The sequence below is a fragment of the Egretta garzetta genome, unplaced genomic scaffold (assembly GCF_000687185.1).
Source record: "Egretta garzetta isolate BGI_Z169 unplaced genomic scaffold, ASM68718v1 scaffold11, whole genome shotgun sequence".
In the NCBI taxonomy this organism is placed as follows: domain Eukaryota; kingdom Metazoa; phylum Chordata; class Aves; order Pelecaniformes; family Ardeidae; genus Egretta; species Egretta garzetta.
The window spans coordinates 1921390-1937270 of NW_009258621.1; the positions used below are offsets into that span (position 1 = coordinate 1921390).

The following is a 15881-nucleotide window of genomic DNA, read 5'->3' on the forward strand; positions in this document are numbered from 1 at the left end:
TCAGCAGGGCATAGTGAGATGCATGGATATGAACTAATTGTAACAATAAGTTCCTGTTTGGAAGGTGAGATAAAGTCAGGAGAGGAATGAGGAGAATAATACTTTGTCCCAGAGGGAAAATGAATCAATGCTTTCTTAGTAAAGATACTGCAAAAGTGATGTACTACTTTAATTCAAACACATCCTTTTTGCAATCTTAGAAGTACCCTAACATAGTTTAGGAAACAGTGTTATGACTATAATGGGGCAAGACTTCATTTAACAGCAGTTATTCACACCAGATTAATAGAATTGGTCCATACAAAATAGCAGATGCTGTGACCCCATATATGTATGCAAGAATTCTTATTTAACAGTTAGGTGGTATTTTTGCCATGTGCAATGGTGCTGAAATCCAGGGGGAGGAAAATTACAGGAAAAGCAGCATCTGTCTAGTTAAGCTGAAAGCTGTGCTAAGCAAGAAGGAAGAAAAAAAATCTTATTAGGGAGAAATTTTGACTTTCTTTCAAGTTACTCTTTTCCTTATATCCTCTTTTGTCTGCAGATAATACGCCAATGACAGCTCAACATTTTTTCAATAATAAAATAACATACAGTAACACAACAAATGTCTTTTCTCCCTGTCTCTCAAGTATTCATGTTCTCTAGAGATCTCTCAAAATTCATGCAAGAGGTCCCTTGTATGAATTGTCAAAATATGACAGTTCATCCAACCACTGCTTTGTGCCAACTGGAGCATGTTTTCTAACAAACGCTGTTAGTCGATACTTCAGTCTTTTGGCCACAGCTGGCATTAGAAATGCACTTTCATTTATCGTTTTTGCTGCACGCGTGGGAGACTTGGTGGACAAATATTTCTTGTGTGGAGGATGAGCTCTGTCACTTCTTAGAGCAGGAGGAATGAAAATGAGAGCTATTGCTGGTTGTTCTCCCAACACCTCCTCCTCGCACCTCTCTCTGTAGCTGTCTTGAAAGACCGTGCTTATAATTGATTGATAAAGGAGTCCTGGCCCTCTTCTTTGTAGCTTGATTTCCACTGAACAAAGCAGCTGTCAAAGATTTTGGTGATTCAGTCCCTGGTGCGTGCTGAGGAGCTGGGTGGATATAAAGTATATGCTGTCATTTTAAAGATTCTCTTAACAAATAAATGAATGGTTGCATTATTGCCGTTTTCTCTAAGCAGTGGCCCATCCAGCTGTGGCTCACTCCCCGGAAGATTAATTTAAACGCTTCTGGCATGAGGAGAGCCCTAGGCTCCCCAGGGTGGCAGACAGCTCGCCCTGCACTTGGCACCGAGGCCCGAGCGCTCTTCCCGGGGGCGATTCCTTTTACGGAGCAGGTGAAATTATGCCTCCTGTGGGGTACTGCTCCTCTGAAACTTTTTTCTTCAGAATGTAATTTAACTTTAATAGCCTCTCCCGAGGGAAACCCCAGCATTTCTCTTTCAAGGCAGGCGCTGAAGGGATAAGCAGCACTGGCACAGCCAGCTCTGACCCTGCCCGGCAGGTAGCGTGCCCCCGCCATAACCCCCTCAGGACGCCAGGGAGAAACCGCCCACATTGAAGTCTTCCTTGCATGCAGCGAGCTTTGAGCAGCTCTCGGTGGTGTGCACCTGTGGGACCCTGGCCCACCAGCGGCACCAGTCCCTCCCAGTGAGCAGGAGGTGGAAGGGCTAGGAAGCTTTTATGAAGCAAGGAGGTAGGAAGAGGCTGTGGGCAGCAGCAGAGAAAGGACAGGGTGCTGCCTTGAAGGGGGTGGGGGCTCTTAGGCAAACAAGGTGAGACCCCGGGGGTCTGCCTTCACTGAGCCCCACCAGGACACCTCCTGTCCTCCTCTATACCCTGGTTGGCTGAAAGGACGTGGCCTCATCCCTGCAGGTGAGGGCCCGGCTGCCTCACCCTGCTCTGGGGTTTGGCTGGGGCTCTGTGCCTGGCCTGGCCTGCGGGGTCACAAAATGGCCGCTGGGGTGGCGTGTGGGTGAGGCGGGCTGGGCATGGTGCTGGGGAGAGAGTGGTGAGAGGCTCATCATGACTGAACATCAGCACCGTGCGGGAGCTGTGGCGTTCCTGTCAGTAAACTCAAGGTCGGAAGAGTGTACGCGAAGACCTTCTGGTGCGGAGGAAGGACGCAGAGCCATAAGCTAACTGGCGCGAAGTAGCTTTAAATTAAAAGGAGGTCTGTGATGAACACAGGCAGGGAGGGCAGGGAGAGGGGTTGGTGTGCTGCTTGGCTGCTCTCCTCACAGCTTCACTTGGAGGTGACTGAGGCATGTCAGGCCGGGGATGGACCCCGAAGCCGTGCTGTAGGGAGTGATGCCGTGGGGCTCCTCGAGTGCCTCCCCAGATCCTCACCTCCCCTCTCACGCCATGCTGCTTCTCTCACATTTTTCAGCTCCTGGAGCAGCAGCCCAAAGACCAAGCAGTTACTGTCGGTGCAGGCGTTTGCTAGGGGTAGTAAGTCCTGGGGTGCCCGGCAGGGATACACATGTCATACTATCCCTTAAAATGTGCCAGTTTGCCCTTTCTCAGTGCTGAGCAATGGAAGGAAGTAGGTGAAAATGTCTCTTCAGGCTTGCTTTAACGGTAGGAACAAGGCAGTTAAAACCTGCGATTGTTTTTCCTCTTTAATTTGCATGACAGCAGACACCTTTTCCCTTTCCCCTTGCGTTTTTTTCTGTGCCCTTCCATCCTGTGGTGGATTCGCTCATTTTAAATTGCTGCACTGTGGAAAGGTGGCATGAGGGATCCATTTGCAAAGAGTTTCACCCCTTTGTACCAGTGGGGCAATGCTTGCTTCCAAGGGCCTGGCCTGTATTTGGTGTCCCCCTGGGTGCTCAGCAGGCTGGTGAGCTGATAGCCAGAAAGCACAGTCTGCTACTTATGCTCCATTTTGGGGGAGAAATACTTACTGCTGCAGGCGTCCTTGTATCACCCCACATGTGTACCCCTGTATTGGTAGGTAGAAATTCAGAAGGGCCTGATGAGGCAATCAAAACCCTGAAGTTGAATGCTTTGTGCCCTTTTCTACCCAGAGGGAATGGGGAAGGCTTTAGGAACTGGCTCTGTCCCTAGGATTAATAACTGGAAAATCAATTTGTCATTTCCCTGTCATAAATTAAAAGCTTATAGGCCTTACAACATGAGTATAATAGAGGTTAGTGGGTATTGATGGAGGTCTCAAAGCTCACTCAGCAGAGCACATCTTTACTATACAATTTAAATTATGTCTCCTCCACAAGGAGTATCTGTCAATATTTATATAAAAAAAAAGACATCCTGTGCAAGAATATTTTATCTGTTTCTACACTGCTGCTGCAATTGTTGCCGCTGGAGGAGGTGTGTTCTTGAGGGAGGTTGCCGGTCCTGTTTTGATCGGTGTAAGTGACCTCTACATTGTGCATTTGTGTCTGTAGATGTAGTACAAATTAGTCATGTTAAAGCTGATGAGATGCTAGTTAGGCTGTACATATCTAAGCTGATACTTCTGAGAAAGAGAAACTCTACCCACTCCCTTGTCTATTGTAGTGAGGTGAGAAAGCAACCACACCTTTTCAAAGGGGTGACCAGCTGTGAGTAATGGAGGAGGAGGGATTTATAAGAGTTAGCAGACCAGGAGTGAAAAGGACCCTTTTAAGCTAGATGCATGTAGAACTAGAAAGGAGTAGTCTAAGAGGAAATTACCTGCCGGTAAGATTTTTGTGGTTGAAAGGAGATGTTGTTTAAAACAAATAAACCTATTCTGTTGTTGGGCAGCTGAAGAAAGGATAATCAGAATAGTTTCTTAACAAGAAAAGGCTTTTTATGTCTCTTCAAATTAGAATATTTTTGTTCTGAATAAGGCATGTTTCTGTAATGTGTGGTTACACAAATGATCTGGGATGATCCAAAGAGCAAATGATCCATAATCTGACCTGCACCAATGTAAAAGGATATTTCCTGCAGATTACTGTGTTTTGGTGTATTATTTATACTGCTATCGTAAGTCATTTGTTTATTAGAAAACTCTAATCAGTTTAATTGAAACAGATGTAGTTGTCAGATATTTTAGCTGTTTGCGCACAAATTATTGCTGTTAGGTATGTTGATTAAAAATAAATAAATTGAAGCACTCACAAGACTCTAACGTCATCAGACACACACACAGACTCCACTGTCTTTTAACTCTGATAGTAGCTTAATTTACTTTTCAGTTTATGGTTGGTATCCTGTATCTTCTTACATACCAGAAACGGAAATGATTGATATCTAGAGCCTTTCTTAAATAGGTGTTCACCTTAATTTTATTATAAGCATCACTTTTGTTTCCTCTTTAAAGGTATAACAATGATGAAATAGGCTCCTCATGAATTAGCTGTTCTGTCTCTCTAGTATCCAGTGGCTGCAGATGCAAAAGATGATTGGACAAGGGGTTGGGTTTCTTGCAATATATTTAAAAAGAGACTTTGCAATTTGCTGGAACTTAAATTCCTGTAGAGCCTTTAGGATCTGAAATGTCAATATAGCTGTGGCATAAATGCATACACTGGATATAAATCCTTGTGACATCTCTTTTAAAAAAACCCACAAAAAATGACAAAAAACCTCACTTTACTGACTAGGCACACTATTCAAGTCCTAAAGCTCTGTGTCTAGTCAATTTATATTGGTATTAGGTTTAAAAAATAATCACTAAAAGTTGTGTTAGATTTAATTACCTTTCCTGCAGTGTTTGCTGTTTTTCAGAAAAGGGCAAAATGGCTTTTATTCAGCTTCCAAAGGCACACGGCTACTTCTTTATGTGCTTAGCTGGGCAAGAAAAAATAAACTTGGTGTCGCGTTTAAACATGTTAAGACAAAGGTAAAAAAGGAAGGAGAAAGACCTTTTTTTATGCAGAGGCATAAAAAATAGGTGATTTGTGACAGCAATTCAAATATTGTGAAGGTTCTGTATTTGCAAATGTGGTTTATATGGTCTTGTGGCAGCAACCACACCAAAAGCAGCTTATCAGTGAAAAAAATGTATGTATTGTATATAATGCTTTTTTTGTAAAGTATATTACAGTGTCAGCAGCGAAGGACATGGTTAAAGAAGGAAAGCTTGAGGGTAGGAAGTTAACGTAGGGCTTGGCAGACTGGATGTTGTTCATGTAGACTTTGCTGTGTTGCATCAGATAGCATTTCTTTGTCATCATTTCTTTGTACTGAATAGAATAATAGCGCTGGAATTTGTGTCTGATACGAGATTAATTTAAATAAGAGCCTATGAAGAGTGCGGATATTCTGGTGATGTGGGGGGATTATCAAGTTCTTTAAAAGATGCAAGTATGTTTTCATTAACTCACAGAGTGTCAGATGTGTGAGCCAAGTAGTCTCCTCCTCTTTCAAGGAATAACCTGTTGTAAAGGCCATTCAGCTGGACCACCGCAGGCATGTTAGATCATGTCCACTTCTCTGTAGGCTATTCATTGCAAGGAAAGGAAGCAGTATTGCTACTTGCCTTTTTCCCTTTACTTTCCCCCCTTCAGGCAGAGGCTTTAGTTGTCTGCAGGGGTCATAACACTAAATGTGACAACTGGTATTTAATCACATACCCCAATTAAATTGTCCCAGTTGTAGGTCAGAGGCCTGCTGTGTTAAGGGCCCCGCAACCAATTGATAGCTCTCTTTTGTGGAGGAGGTTCTGGAAAGTGAGACTGAATGAGGGAGCTGAGCTGGCTATCGAGTGCTTGTAGGCCCCCCTTGTCAGGGGGCGAGGACGGGAGGAGGAAAAGGAGGGTGCCTTGTGGATATCCATGGAGGGCTTCTCTGCTTGGGGGCAAGAGGGTAAGAGAGCACAAAGGCTTCTGTTCCCAGCATCTGTATGGGAGAGGAGTGGAAACGAGCAGTGACTGCTGGAAAGCTCATGAAAATATGAGAGACTGATGGGGGAGAGAAGCCCACAAAGAATGAAATACTTGATTTGAAATGGTTGCTCTTGCCATGTGTTGTCCTTGCCTAGGCTTTCCCTTCCTTTGTCCTGTGGGTTCCATCAAAAAAGGCCCCTGTATGAGCTGTGTTTCTCCCCACCTCCCACCCCCCTTCTTGACAGTGCCTTAAAGCACATAATACTCAAGGTGTTCCCGGTAAATAAACTATACAGTAATGATGATATCTCTTCTGTGACGTGTAGTTGCATGCTTGGTTGCTGTTTTGGGCTTTGATACAAAGTTCAATAGACTCTTTAACACTTTAAAGGGTTAAAAAAATATTGTTGGTGTTTTTTTTTTTTTTTTTTAAGAGCATCTAAGGGACTAGAAATAAGAGGTTTGGGTATGATATTGCAGTAGTAAACTGTATAGCATGCATATATGCACTGTTCCCTGCTGCCTAAATTGAAGTGTGTTTCATGTATCATGAAATTTATATTGATAACATAGAGGTCTGAAGAGGGTAGCAACTTGTGCATTCAAATTTAAGGAAATATGTATAATCCTTGTTACTGCTGTTTGTGGTGTGTATGGATTCCTCACATTATATGTTTTGATGGTGTTGTGAAGCATTCAAAATGCTGAATGAATGATAAAATACTTGATTAAGAAAATCAAATATAAACTGGAAAAATAGACGCTGCTCCTTCCAGCTTGCTGATAATAAGGCAAATTAGCTGGGAAAGTATAGTGAGAGGGCAACAGTATTAACCTTCAGATTAGAAAATGTTGTATCACCAGGAGAATAGACCGAACTACATAAATCTGTGCACACTAAGAAGAAATTAGATGTTTAATAGAGAATGTAATTGAAGATTTTTAAAAAAATCAGTTAATTTGACTAATGTCAATTCAGATTATTTGTTCCACTTGCATAGCTATGGCAGGACAGTAGACAGTGTAGAAAACTCTAGAGAGCTGGATTTTCTTGCTGGGCTTTTTCAAATGGATCTAGCCTTTTCAGAAACATTGAGTTAGTTCAGAAATAGTTTCTTTCTGTTACTGAACACTGTGTTCAGTGCTGACTGTGGTGACAAAAGCAGATGTATGCGGGGCATTCCAGAAAATTTTGTAATCTTGACAATTAAAAGTAAAATCCATGCAGGTTATCACCACATGTTATGTTAAGCAGCTGGAATTATGGTATGATAGTAAATTGGACACTGGGAAGTGAATCATAGTTAAATCAGCAGGGTAATTGGTTTCTGAAAGAGAAACATCTCAGAAACAAATGTCTATGTTGGAGGCAGGTGCTGGCTGTACTGCCTGGAGGCTAAAGTTTTGTGGCAGCAGATCAAGCTTCTGCTGCTTCTGCTGCCTCAGTGAAGTATTTCAAACCCGGGGTTTGGAAGGTTGCTTCTCAGGGTACAGTCCCTATGGCTACCAGCATGTCCTGTATGCCCAGGATATATGACTGGCTTTGCACAGTCCTGTGCTCACTGAGATGGAACATGACTATGAAGCATGTTAGTAGTCTTTGCACTATAATGGTCCTGGCTGAAGTTGAACCGGCATCCCAGAAGAGATTGTCTTTCTGTCCTATTTTATCAATTGATTAAGCTATTTCCTTTTCAGTCTAGATAATGCCTGTTCCCACTTTAGCCTGTGCTGCCCTTTTATCTGTCCTGAAGGAGAATTACTGTCTCTTGGGCCTTCCTCTTGATTTGCTGCTACCTTCATAATGAACCTCTCTGCGTGCTCCATTTCAGACACATTTTTGCCTGTCTGTTTATGGACTTCCTCCATATCTTTATACCTTTATATATATTCTTTTATATATGTATATTTTATATATATATTATGGAAAAAAAGAAGCCCTAACTTACTAAAGTATAAAATGAGTGTGTATACACACCTTCCAGCTCAGAAGCAGCTGGCTTTAATTAACCTGGTATGTTCTATGTCTGTTTTCTTTTTCCAGTATTTGACTGCAGTTTTGAATCCCCTTGTGAGCTGGAATATTCTCTTTCCTCAAAAGATCAGGAACCCCCCAGCAATGCCTGGCTCAGAGTGAGTGCAGAGGAGGTTTCACAGCTAAACATCCCAGATGGGCCAGAGAGAGATCACTCGGAGAATACACCTAAAGGTAAGATGAATACACCTAAAGGTCAGACAAATACAACTATGTGACGTCTTTGATGTAGTGGTTAGTTTTAAAAACAGCACCCTCCCCCAAACAAACATGTTCTCTTAAAATATTTAAGACTGCTATAATCCCTTTCCTACAGCAGACAATGAATGTGAACAGTGTCACAGAGGGAATCATTCTGCACATGAAGGATCTGTTTTTGTCTAAAGGTGGTCTGAATCATACATATATATATATATAAAGCAAAATATCCAATATAGTATCGTGTAAAACCTGAATCAGGCTGACCCATGCCATGGATGGTATTTGGTTGAGAACAGTACTATGGTGCCTATGTTTAAGGTCATTCAGTGGTTGGGAGAGATGGATAAAATTTAGAGTCTGGTTTTACCTCTGCTTTAGGTGTTGTTTACTGCTTGCTTATCTGCAGACCATTTCAGGCAATATCCTTGTGTCCAGGGCTTAGGGCTTCTGTTTGGCAAGAAAACAAAAGATGGGGTTTGCCCTTAATATAAGAAAAAAGTCCCTGTCTCTAAAGAGAACTAAGAAGTATGAAAAGAGGGGAGTGCAACAGACTTTTCTCCTTCCTTGGAAGAAAATTTGGTTTGTTGCAATTTTTTTTCCTCCTCATCATTGTATCTGGAACAGCTGCATATTTTATTAATATTACAAGTCCTAAAAAGATTTTTAGGTGTACTTGTGCTCTTCTAATCCTGGGAAAGCAGAAGAATTCTTAACATCCTTCCTGCTGTTAGTGACACCTGCCTGAAACCTCTCCCTGTAAGGGTTGGGTGATGTTGATGAGAATGGAGCTACAAAATGGAAACAGGGGAGTTAGGAGTACCAGCTTTATCCAGGCAAAGAGAACATAGAACAAAGAGGTATAGGGAAGGACAACAAAGATTATCGGGGTATGGAACAGTTTCTGTACTACGAAAAACTAAATAGACAAAGAGTCTTCATTGTGCCTGCGATGGTAGGACTTGGAGGCCTATAAAAATACACATTAAAGAGCAATGGAAAGCAGCTGTGAAGTTAGTGGGTGCTGGGGATAGAACAAGCAAGAGGAGGTATTTTTCATGTAGTACCTGAATAAACTGTGGTAATAAGATGCATGAATTAATGTTATGGAAGTCAGAAGTATGCATAAGTTTAAAGAAAGATCAGATGAATTCTTGCAGAATACATTCATCACTAGCGATTTAATTCAATAGTCTGTTTACAGTCCCTGACTAAAGAAGCCTTTTATACAGACGGCTGCAGATTAAAGGATCCTTTTCTTAGTAGCTAGAGTCAGAGATGGTGTTTTACTTTGCAGACCTGCAGTCTGACCACTTGTAACGGTTCTTATGTTCAGGCAAATACTGAGGTAAAGTTTCGGTGCCGCTTTTGTTCATATTCTTTAATTCTGTTTTCTCATCCCTATCAATAGTATAGTACTTTTTCCCAGATAGCCATTATAAATTAACTTTTAAGGCCCATTTCTTGAGCACTGATTCATCAGCAGAGTCATTTTGGTGGGATCGGTGTTGTGTGTAAAGCAGATGGACCACATTTGTGATGCATGCAAATATCTTCTAATTTTCACATCAAAGAACATACATGCGCATACTAAACTTCTTGCTACAAAGGTACAGTTAAGCGAAAGTTTGAGGTAGATCAGAATGTCTGCTGCTGTTCCTGTTTTTCTGAAATTCTCGTGCAAGCTGGCTGCTGCTGAAATTTAGGAATTAAAATCTGCTTGTTTTGAACTGAGAAGAGTAGCTGTCTCTTTCCTGGAGTGGAGGAAAAAAAATGGGGAAAACCCATGAGGGAAATCGATGTATTGTTCCAGGTGAAGGGCCTGGTCGGATTGCTGTAGTGCTGCATATCATTGATGTGTGTTTCTTTTGGATTCTTTTTGGTAAAGTTATACCTTTGTCTGTATTTAGTCAGTTTTATATGTCTGTCAAAGCAGAAGACGCGAGACTAGCTGGCCCTGTAGCCCAAAACCAAGCGTAGTATTTGTTGGTGATTTCCAATTGCCTATTGAGATAAAATTCCATTTCTGAGTCCAAAGTTTAGAGGTTTTCTTCTTCATCTGGAACATAGGCAATTTAGGCTGAAGTTTGTGTTCTGCTGTTTTCTCCCATTCCGAGGGGCAAGTACCCAGTGTCACATTGATTGAATGGATTTAGATTTGTGGGGTGGCAGGGTGGGCTGTTTAGGGTGTTTTCTTTGCTTGTTTGGGGTGGGCTGTTTGAGGTGGGTTTTTTCCCCTTTTTTTTTTTTTTTTTTTTTTTTTTTTTTTTATTATATGGCTTGTTGGACATAGTGGTAATTTTCTCTTGAGCCCCTTAGTAGAGCTGTAGGTCTGCAACTCATAGATGACTAACTCGTGTGTGTATAAAGATTCATTTGAAAATCAACACTTGGAGCTAGCATCTCTCTATTTTAAATCACTTTAATTACAGCTGCTTGGCACAGATAGTTGTGTGGTCTGTTTCAATCTGAAATAATTAAGCACAGTAATTCCAACCCCCACTGTTTCCTGCAAATTGTACTTCCAATTATCTCAATCTCATTTCATCTCCTTTGCAGACAGCAATGCACAGAGATAAACAGATAGCATAACTAGACTTTGGGATGGTTTAGCTCATCCTTGTCACTTGGCTATCAAGTCATGTCAAGACATGGATTGAGACAAATGCCTTATGTATGATTCATTGTGTTTCATATGCATTTCTGTAAAAGGTTCAGTAGGAAATCACTGGTAGCTCTCCCAAAGACAAACATTGGAAGAACTTCTGTATTTTTTGCCCCTCTCCCTGCAGCATGATACAGCTCAGTCTCTAGGAATCAGAACAAATCATCATGGATCAAGCTACCTAGAGGAATGAGTTTCAGGTGTCTCAACATTTGGTTGCAGTCACATCTGAGTGCTCTGCTCACTTGACATGTTCAACGTGGTGTCACACGAATCATTGATCTTCTGAATAGGGATAGATGGGGAGGTGGCAATGTTTGATATTAAATTATTCAGGGTAAAAGATCGGAGATCTGGTTTGCAAGGAATTGAAAGAGGATGCTTAACTGGATAATAGTGGCAGGTGAAATTCAGTGTAGATTATTTGAATGGAGGTGGTGGGAGGAACAATCAGAATTTGGGGTATATAGGAACAGATTCGGAGATGGTTGCAATTGCTTAAGCTGATTTTGGGGTAAGAATAGAGCTGTGAAAACATAAACTTATAGCAGTCACAACGTAAATATGATCTTGGGACTTACTGGGAAAGGCGTAGAAAATAGAAAACAATATGGTACAGTATAAATGTGTGGGGCAGCTGTATGTAAAATACAGCATTCCATTCTGGTTCCCATGCATTAAAAATTATTTAGTACAGCTGGGAAAGTTGTTAAAAGAATGAAAACAAGGATGATCTAAAGTATGTAATGGCTGTCTTTTAGGAACACTTAAATTAACTAGGGCTACCTTGCCTGGAAGAGACATCTAAAGAAGTACATGGCAGTTTTATAAAAGTCACAAAATTTTCTAAAATCTTTATAAAAGATTTATAAAAGTTTATAAACTCCCAAGACTGTATTAAAGCACAGAAAGGATGAGTATGAAAGGAATATTCGTTATTTCTTCTACTACAGAATGGGACAGCATTAGATGAAATTGGTAGGTGTCAGGTTCAAAACAAAAGGAGATCCTTCAGCATGCAACAAACAGTAAAACTGTGGAACCTTTTTCCACTAGGTATTGTTGGTGCTGAAACCTTCTATGGGTGTGCAACTTGACAGGATATGTGCAGGGAAGAAAAATAGAGCTACAAAATTCTCAAGACTACCTGTTCTGGCTCAGAAAGTCCTTGTACAATAGATCCCTGAAGGCCAGGGGTGGGGAAGTACAACTGTTTTCTCTCCCTGTTCATATATTCTTTCCTATGTATCTACACCTGTCTGTTTTCACAGCCAGATGTCTGAAGTTAATGAATCTTGTCTGTGCTAGTAAGGGTTGGTGTGGTGATGTGTCCCTCCCTTACCTCCCAGCCCAGTTTTTTCTTCCTTTTGAAAAAGGAGGAAAATGCACTAAGGCTTTCAGGCCAATTTGGAGAGTCAGAGAAAAGGTGCTGTTTAAACATTTAATATTATTTGCTATTCTGTTAAAGCTTTGTGAATGGTATCGAACCATGGAAAAAGATTGGGTGTTTGGTAGGAATTGCAGGACTATCTGTCTATAGAAATCTATAGACGGCAGGCTATCAAGGTACTTTGTGGTTTGGTTTGGGGTTTTTTTGAAATTTTGTGCCAAAATGCTTCACTCTGCTCAGTTCCCCCCCATCTTGTAAGTGGACCAGCAGGTGATAGAATCACTAGTGTATCTGCCAGCTAGGTCCTGCACGGTACATGAAGATCTGCTGGAGCTACTAATATTTCCAAGTCAAACTTATGTAACTTGCTGAAGGATCAGGGATTTAAGGTTAAAATTCCACTGATGTACTAAAGATTGACAGGAAAACCTCCACTGTTGGGATCTGAATCAGACCTGCATGTGCTGTAACGAGTAGGCAATCCATTGTGGATTACTAAAATTCTTTTCTTTTAATTCATGAATAAGCAAAAAGATGGTATAAAAAATTCAAGCATTCTGCATCACTGACTGCATTTATTTATTTTGACAAGTATGATTAATTCTTAATTATTTATGATCCTTCATAATATATTACACTAGCAAATGTACTGCAGTCTATCATAATGAAATATGAGGAACTGGAGATCTTGCAACTGTGGCAGTATTTCCTAAGGAGGCAGGTTAGACAACCCAGTTTGTGGTCAGAATGACAGAGTTTGTAGACCAAGGAAGTCACATTTTGCAGCTGTGTGGATGTATGTGTTTGTCATGCTCAAGTGAGTGAGTCATTTGCCTCTCTGATAAACTTGAGATGGGTCAAAGCAGCCATGAATTCTGTGCCTCTCAACTCTTGATTCAAACCCAGGGTTTTCTGTGTTATGGGGGCCTCTAGGATACAGCTCTGAGTAGCAGGTGGTTTAACATACATTGGAAAGTGTGCCTTTCCAGAATTCATCTTTCCTACTACCTCATTGCAGAGCTTGTATTTTCCGTCTTTCAGAGAGGCACTGGCTCAGCTTCCTGTCAGCCACATTGCGTTGCTGTGTTGCTCCTGGACTTGTAGCAGACAATAATTGTGGTCCCTCATCTGAGAGCACAGTCATGGCTTTCTTCCAAGTCAAATTTTACAAGACAGAGAGAAACCACTAGTACAAAGTTAATCTTGTGTATTTAAGGAGGAAGAACCGGCAGCATCTGGACCCAAAACAAGTAGACACAAACTGGATGTAGATCTGTACTTGATCAAGTGTCAGAGTGATCTGTTTCTAAGTGTAAATGCAGTTTTAAAATTGAAGGATTAGAGGCTTGACCACTCCTGGCTATCGTGAATCAAGTGGGTTGCCTGCTTCTCTTTTAAATCTTATGATTCTAGATAAAGTAAGTGAATTTCTGCTTCTGTTATCTGAAGATTTCAGGACCATGAAAACATGTAGCTGCTTGGCAAAAAATTCAGATTAAGAGATAAATTGGGAAGGTATGACCACCATTTCAAATAAGAACCGAAAAAGTAATAAGCCACCCTGCAATAAGCCACCCAAGCCACACCAACTGAGGCAACTACTTAATGGAAAATGTAGATTAAACTTTCATGAAGGATGGCAGGAGAAAAGGGAGATAAATGAGGACAGTGTCCTAACCAGCCACTGATTAGTTGAAAAGCTCTTATGTAAGTTCTAAAACAAGAAGTATCTGCACATTGTGTTAATGTGGTTTTGATTTTTGTAATTATTACTAAAGAAGTGGAGCAAGGCTAAGGCACTGAGCATATTAGCAAATGGGAGATAATGAACTGCAGGATTATAAAATGGCTGTTGACTTTAATTTATGATTCCTTAGACAAAGAAGAATGAGGCAGATAATAAAAGATAATAAATAATATTTTGTTTCAGATTATCACTTTATTAACAAAACAGTAGAGTATAAATCAATGTGGGCTTGCCAAGAGTAGGTAGTTGAGAAGTTATTTTTCATGTAGGACTCTTAAGCAGAAAAAAGACTTGCAACACTTACAATTCCACTAAAAATTTGGGGAAAAAAATCTCCGAAAAAGGTAGCTATTTACCAGAGGAAAGAATAAAGGGTAAAGGGAGTAGCTGGGCTCATGCTAGACGGACAAAAGTCTTGCCTTTACATTAATCCTTAAGACTGGTTTGAGGATATGCCTTGATCTCACAGAAATGTTCTATCTTACATATCTTTTAAACAAGATATCAGAGTATTTCTTCTTTTCTTTACTAAATCAGTACATGGAGTTTGAGGTTTTGACAGGTGGGTCTGAAAAAAACCCAGAACTATCTTCTCAGGAGAATTTCTATTTTGGAGGAAAAATATTTTTGAACCTATCACAAATTGTGACAAAAAACTTGCAGACCTGAATGTTTATTGCACCCCTCTTTTTAATGCTGGAGAAAAATGTAGATCATCTTAGTCTGCAAAGATTCAATCCAGGACCAATCAGTCCTTAAAAAGATACTGCTGTGGTATGATGCCACCCTAGTTTTATTATTTATAAGCATTTGGATAAACTACAGGTATCCTATGAAAATTTGTAAACTTTCACCCTTTTGTTTAGTTAGTGGGATTCAGTTTCCTATTATTTATTTTCCTCTTTAAGATTTAGCTGTTGAGTCAGTGGAAATAAGCATTTTGTGTGAGTTGAAGGATCAGCTACGTACCACCAGTGAAATAGTAGAAGAATTAAGTGAGATCTGGAAGCAACACATGGACTGGAAATTATTCATCGATCTTATTGCGAATGAGAGATTTATGGATTTGTAGGGATGACTATCAAGTTCTTTGTAAACAGAGAGCATTTTAAAATAAAAAATATTATTTACAGTGAATAGTTCTGGGTGTTCTAGTTGAGATTTAAATTTTGATACTTGACTTGGCAACATATACATATCAAGTGTTACAACACAGCCCCGTAGGAATTTATGCAACATTAATCCACAAAATGCAAACCAATCTTGCTTCCAGAGTCTACTGGGCTGTGAAGAAAAAAAGTGCAGCCTTTTTATGATGGTCAGATTCTAGCTCGTGCTCTGTCAGTACAAGAAATAGACCAGATGTTCTTAGCATTTTGCAGCTTGTTCTTCTCATTAGTACTACACTTGTGCTTTGTTATTGGAAAATTATTTCCCTTTAATGAGCCTGCTCTAAAGAGGCAAATTATTGTCTTACTGTAGGACAGTGTGTTTGTTTATAGAGTAGGTATGTATTTATATGGACTATGGATAAGCACATGGGTTTGTTGATTTTAGAAATCTTGTTTGCTCATTCCTTAATTCAGCGAAGACTTGAGTGCAACTTAACATATGGAGCATTCTGTTCCCCAAGCTGAAAAAGAAAAATTTAATTTCAGCATGCATCAGATGTTAGGATGCTCTAATGGCTTGCTGCATACCTGTGAGTAGTGTACTTCAACAAGTATATCCAGAAAAGGCATAGACAATGAAGAATAAATGGGTTGTAAAATGGTCTGTCTCTCACTCTTAGAGGTGCTTTCTCCTTGGCAAGATGAGGCATATTAAAAGGACAGCTGGAGGGAAGTGTATCCTGCTCTTGGCTGTGTTTGAGCTTTTTATAGGAAGAGACTACTGGATTAACACACACTTGTAACTTGTAACTCCGTGATGTAGGGACAGTGTTCTTTATCCCTGAATGCTTGTGTACATCCATGCATATGCTGTGTTTGGGGTTTTTTTAATTGAACTTTTAAAGTATAGAAA

At 40.5% G+C, this 15881-nt stretch overlaps 1 protein-coding gene across 1 annotated transcript in view; it reads left to right on the forward strand.

Moving 5' to 3' along the window:
* The window catches only part of ALK (ALK receptor tyrosine kinase), a 364338-nt gene that overhangs the window by 132251 nt on the left and 216206 nt on the right, over nucleotides 1-15881 (forward strand). Inside the window, exon 2 of the mRNA XM_009648158.1 lies at nucleotides 7866-8030. Coding sequence (XP_009646453.1) covers nucleotides 7866-8030 — 165 coding nt within the window. The remainder of the gene's footprint in view (nucleotides 1-7865; nucleotides 8031-15881) is intronic.